We start from the raw sequence: 6,323 nt of genomic DNA, 5'->3' as shown, positions 1-6,323 counted from the left end.
TGAAAGTTTTGCTGTGGGTAGTTGGGAGCAAAAAGAAATAATAAGCCATGACGGACAAATGAAGCTGCAGACTTCGATATTCTTTGCTTTGATTGATCAACGAAGTAAACGAGCTACTGGTGAAAGCGCTTGTACAAACTTGGTTGCTGTCATAGCTGATTGGTTCCACTGCAATCCTGAAGATATGCCCATCAAATCCCAACTTGATTCTCTTATCTGTGAAGGCTCGATGCAGTGGAGGGATCTTTGTGAAAACGAGACCTATAGGGAACGTTTCCCAGATAAGCATTTTGACCTCGTGACAGTTCTCGAGGCTAAAGTGCGTCCACTCTCAGTAGTCTCAGAAAAATCATTCATTGGGTTCTTTCATCCCGAAGGAATCGAAGAAGAGGAAGGATTCCACTTCCTTCATGGTTCCACGTCTTTTGACAACATATGGGATGAGATTTCTAAGTCCACTCAAGAAACTCCTCATCATGGCATCTCCTGTGTTTACATTGTGAGTTAGAATGACCACTTCTTTATCCTCAAGGTTGAAAAAGACGAGTACTATATCAATGACACACTTGGGGAGATACTTTTTGAGGGTTGTAATCAGGCATATATCCTCAAATTTGACCAAGATACAACAATTATGCAAGCACCTAGTGAGTCTCAACAACCAGATGATAAGCCATCTTGCGATAGAAAACAGAAAACCGATGTCAAAGAGGCTGCGGATGAAAGCAAAATTTTCATGAGCACCAACAGCGACGACAGTATGCAGGAAGACAGGGTACCTGAAAAGAACATCATTTATAAAGGTAAAGAGGCATGTAAAGAGTACATTAAGAGTTTTTTTGGCAGCAATCCCTATTAGGGAGTTACAAGTTGATGTAAAGAAAGGATTGATGGCATCGACACCCCTTCATCAGCGCCTACAAATAGAGTTCCACTACACGATGAGCTTTGTCCCCAAGTTTGAGGAGTCGTCTTCAGAAGAACTGATTGCTAACAGTTTGGCCAAAGTACCATTGGCAGCAGCAGAATAAGCAATGATTGGTAAAGCTTTAAGAGTATATACATAGCACTAATCCTATTTGTTCTACATACCATTTAGGAATTTTGAGCTGGAGAGTCTCTTCTTTGTTTTCATTCGTATATATGAGTGTAACTAGCTCGTCGGTATATTCTTTGTCTTTTCTTCTTCGTACTCGAGGAATGCTAATGTTAATGTAAATGACTATGGAACTGCTCAAGAGTACTTTTCTATGGTTCTCTCAAAGAGAGAAGTTGAGATAAATGAACACATTAGTTCTATACTCCTCTTGATTATTATTGTTTTATTTTTATTTGAAAACCAACCCTAGTAGTTGAAGGTATTCTTCCCCTTCACCAGTCAAACGATTTTCGTCGACGCTTCTTTTGAAGGGGAGCCTTGGATTAATCGGTAAAGTTGTTGTCATGTGACCTCCTGGTCAAGGTAACTACCAGAAATACAAGGTAAGACTGCGTACAATACACCCTTGTGGTGGGGCCCTTCCACAAACCCTGTGCATAGCGGGAGCTATAGCACAGCGGGCTGCCCTTTTCAATAGTAAGAATTAAGAAAGTATACTGCACCATCACACTGTGTACATTAGGATAATCATTTTTCTCTATCTTTGGAGCAAGGACAATTGTGCGTGAACTCGAGTCATCCAAATCACTCATTGGTACCTGAACAGCAGGATAGGCTGACAATAAAGTTTACGTGTGACTTATAGCTCACGAGTTCGAGCTACGAAGTCACACTGGTACTTGCACATCCAAATAGGTTGCTTAAATATATGCCAGTCATAGGTTTGTGTCGTGGAATCAGTTGTTGATGGTGGCGGTTACGCAATTCTCCATGTGATCTATAGGTCACAGGTTTGAGCATTGGAAGCAGTGTTAGGGTAGGCTACTTACTTATGTGTCGCTTTGTGACCTATAAGTCATTGGAATGGGGCCATAGAATCAGCTTGCATAAGGGTAGGTCGTCTATATTACACCCCCTTGCAGATGCAGAGCTAGACCATTAGTCAAGAGTTATAAATAAAGCATTGTAGTTCTTTTAAACAAGAACAAAAGTTACTTTTCAAAGAAAATTTTTAGACAACAATAGTCATTGTATACTTCTTTCTTCTTCTAAATAGGCTGCATCTAAATTCAAACCAAGTTTTTTCAAAAAATAGAGTAAAGCATCTACTACCCTAAACTATGATCAAATTTGCTACGACACACTTCAAATTCAGGGGATCCAATTACCCCTGAACTCAATTATAGCGTATTTTTATCACTCTTTTGTGCTGCCGTAACATCTTTTGTCAATCTTTTTAGCTGACGTGACATCTTTGACGTGGAGCCCCTTTTATATAACAAACATGCTACGTCAGCACAAAAGAGTGACAAAAATTTGCTAAAATTGAGTTCAGGGGTAATAGGATCTCTGTGAAGTTGGAGTGTGTTGTAACAAATTTTACCATAGTTTGAGGCAATACTGGATGCTTATCTCAAAAAAAATAATCAAAGCCATAAAAGCCACTGTTGTAAATAATATTAGTAAAAGTGGGTTACCATGTATTATAAAACTAGTTTAGTGTACCTCACTTTATCGAGTTCAAATTTGTTTAAATAATAAAGATAAATACAATAATTAAATTTAACATCTTTTGGAGAATTGATTTAATTAAACCTAGCCTTTACCAAAAGAATTTCTCAAAGCCGATCGACATTCATCTACCACCTATAAACAACAACAAAACAATAAGATGGTAGAGACATCAAAACAATATAATTAAATCTAACCTTTACACACAAAAAAATTCAAAGCCGTCCGACACTCGTCTATCACCTTTAAACTATAACAAAATAATATGACAATAGAGATATCAAAATAATACAGCTAAACTTTATCTTTACACAAAAAAATTTGCAAAACAGAGATATAAAAACAATGCAATTAAACCTCTCAAAGCTGACCAATATTCATCTACCACCTGTAAATTCATCTACAACCTGTAAACTACAACAGAATAATACAATAGTGATCACAAAATTTCAGTTTTGATGAAAATAATTCTTGTCTGAGCAAAAATTTTGACACTAAAGAATGACTTGAATGAAAGCAAAGAAGATATATATATATACACACATGTTGAATTTTATTATGTTGACAAAAATAGTGAAGAAGTTGAGGGCTAGAAAATTAAGCATCCACGAATCTAGACATGCAACTGAATCAAGTTAGATGAGCATCTATCATATTTTTCCAATAAGTAAATTCATTTTTTCTCTAGTTTAACGTGAATCTTAATATTTATAGAAGTATTTACTTAGTGGAATCCTGTTTTAGAAGTATTTTTCTATACTATTTTAGGATTATTTCTCCAATTGATCAGTACAAAAACAAAAAAAAAAGAAAAAAGAAAAATAAAAAGAAGAAAAAAAGACAAAATGGAAAAAAGATAACGAGAAAGAAAAAATTGAAAAAAGAAAGAAAAAAGAGAAAACAAAAAAAGCAAAAAAAAAAAGGAAGAAAAAAACTAATATCTTTTAAGTATGTAAAGATGGAGAATTTATTTATTAAACCTAATCTTTACCAAAATATTTTTAGAAGTCGATCGACATTCATCTACCATCTATAAATTATAACAAAATAATATAATGATAGAGATATCAAAATAACACAACTAAATCTAATCTTTACACACAAAAAAATTTTCAAAATCGTTCGACACTCACCTAACATCTGTAAACAATAACAAAGTAATACAATAATAGAGATATCAAAATAATACAACTAAACCTAACTTTTACATAAAAAAATTCTCAAAGCGGACCAACATTTATCTATCACCTATAAATTGCAACAAAATAATACGATAAAAGTGATATAAAAATAATACAATTAAACTTAAATTTTACACATAAAAATTTCTAAAAACCAATCGAGATTCATCTACAAACTGTAAACTATCATAAAATAACAAATTAATATAGATATTACGATAATACAATTAACCTAACATTTATGTAAAAAAAATTCAAAGCCGACCCACATTTATCTAACATCTGTAAATTAAAGTAAAATAATAAAATAATTAATATTTATAGAGTATTTTCTTAATAGAGTCCTATTTTATGAGTATTTTTCTAATCAAACAATTGAAAGAAAATTATTAATTAATTCTCCTACCATATATTTTAGAAAATCGAGTAGAAAGGAAAATATTAATTAATTCTCCTACCATATATTTTAGAAGTCTAGTTAATATAATAAAAAATAATTAAATAATAAAGTAGTCATATTTTAGGTGTATTTTTCTACTTGAACAGTAGAAAGAAAAATATTAATTAATACTCCTACCATATATTTTAGGAGTCCCATATATTTTAGGAAGTCTAGTTAATATAATAAGAAATAATTAAATAATAAATTTAAAAAATAGTGAAAATACAGTTTTATCTAAAGAAGAGTCTTTTAACGAAGGGCAAAAAATTCAAATCACTTTTTTAAAGGTCTTCACACTTTTAATATATTATAGATATATCTATGTATAAAATTATCATTCTATTCGTTTGATTTACTTGTCATATTTTATTTTTGGAGAATTAAATTGCATTGATGTTGATTAGTATTTTAAAATATATTTTTTAATTATATTTATACGAAAAGGATTACAACTTATTCTACTCCCTCTGTTTTAATCTATTTGCCGTACGTTTCTTTTTAGTTGTTTAAAATATATGCTTTATTTTTTTATAATGCTTTAACTTTCCACACGATATGTTTAACACAACAAGATTAAATGATATGTTGATATATTCTACATATATTTAGTGTAGGACTCCGGCCACAAGAATTAAAATATTCTTCGTTTTTCTTAAATTTCATGTCAAGTCAAAATTAAAAAAAAACAAATTAAAACAATAAAAGTAGATTTTCTCTATAGTTTTTAAACATTTGAATTTTTTAAAATAAATTTTGTTATACTATATCTTTTCTAATCTATGTTCTCCAATACTTCATTGACCTACATCAACCTCTGCTCGTGTTCATTATATCCAACCTCTCATAGCTTTCTTGAAAAGTAAAAATAAACAAAGTCGAACGTGACAAATAAAAGTTAACCATACAAGTACAAGACATAATTTAATTGTAAAATTCAAAAATATTCTTTATTTTTTTAAACTCAATGTCAAATCAAAACCAGATAATAAATTGAATCCGAAGAAGTAGTATTCTTTCTTATAGTTATCAAACATTTGAATTTTAAATAAATTCAAATTAAACCGAATATTAGTTAAATTAACTCTCGTAAAGTAAAAAATTACACTATGTCCTATCTAATCATCTCTCTTCAATATTTCACCGACCTATATCAACCTTTCCTCAATCTTAACTAAGGGGGTTCAAAATCAAAAAATATGAACGAAAGAACTAGTCGAAGGGGGTTCAACGTCTGCTATATATACATGAAAAATTATTTTAAGCTTGCATAAATAGTAGTATAATATTCTGCGGAAGGGAGTTTGGATGAACCCCCTCACTATTAGTTAGCTTCCCCCGTCTTTCCTCATACCCATTATATTCGACCTCTTATACCTCATGTAAAAAGTAAAAAAAAAAAACGATATCAAGCGTGAAAAATAAAAGTAAATCGAAATAGTATAAGATATAAAGGAGTTGTTATGATACGTCATATAAGGAAATTAATCATTTTCTCACCATAAAGCTTGGGATTCACTATATCTCAAAATTATTTTATTTCCCTATTTATAGTAACTACTGTTTATTCATCATGTACCAAACGACCCGTAGTCTACAAGCACACTCCTAGTCCTTAAGTCTTTTTGAGACAAAAAGTGATCTTTCTTGATATTTTCTTGTTTTGTGTCGGTGAAAAAAATATACATATATATATATATTTTATAATCGTAGTGTTCGAGCCTTGTCTTTATTGGAATTTGAACCTGTGACGTCATAGTTGTGACTCATTTCATTGACCGCTAGGCGACACTGTTGGGTGGCTGAAAAAGTTTATATATATATAATAAGGTTGTGAAGATGATGAAGTAGATGTCATGCTCACCCTTATTATCATCAAAGAAATATGAGGCTAAGATTACTGTGAATTGCCTTAAAGGTTTCAACTTTTTGTTAAATGAGAAAATGGGGGTCCAAGATTTTGATAGATTAAGAGTTGAAATTAAGTGGAAGGGATCATCAAAGGGTATTTCATTGAATTTGGGGTCATTTAATAGGAGAAGTGTAAAGAAGAATTTTACTAAAGAAGAGTGTTTGAAGGAAGATGAAGGGA

General features: G+C 31.4%; 1 protein-coding gene across 1 annotated transcript; it reads left to right on the top strand.

Annotated features, from left to right (window-relative positions):
* The first annotated feature begins 58 nt into the window (after positions 1-58).
* Positions 59-1,031, top strand: LOC124898108. Its single transcript, XM_047411732.1, has 3 exons — positions 59-499; positions 599-803; positions 847-1,031. Exons 1-3 carry the CDS (start codon positions 59-61, stop codon positions 1,029-1,031), a joined length of 831 nt encoding a protein of 276 aa, XP_047267688.1.
* Positions 1,032-6,323: the final 5,292 nt, after the last annotated feature.

This window comes from Capsicum annuum, chromosome 4, assembly GCF_002878395.1.
Source record: "Capsicum annuum cultivar UCD-10X-F1 chromosome 4, UCD10Xv1.1, whole genome shotgun sequence".
In the NCBI taxonomy this organism is placed as follows: domain Eukaryota; kingdom Viridiplantae; phylum Streptophyta; class Magnoliopsida; order Solanales; family Solanaceae; genus Capsicum; species Capsicum annuum.
Note: the sequence above shows the minus strand (reverse complement) of the source record. Positions and strands in the feature narration are given on the sequence as shown.

What these genes read in the sequence shown, in the direction of transcription:
- LOC124898108 (XM_047411732.1), top strand. Translation starts at nt 59, where the DNA reads ATGAAGCTGCAGACTTCGATATTCTTTGCTTTGATTGATCAACGAAGT. An exon ending in GCATCTCCTGTGTTTACATT is followed by an intron (nt 500 to 598) that starts GTGAGTTAGAAT and finishes GGTTGTAATCAG; the next exon opens with GCATATATCCTCAAATTTGA. An exon ending in AAAGAACATCATTTATAAAG is followed by an intron (nt 804 to 846) that starts GTAAAGAGGCAT and finishes TTTTTTTGGCAG; the next exon opens with CAATCCCTATTAGGGAGTTA.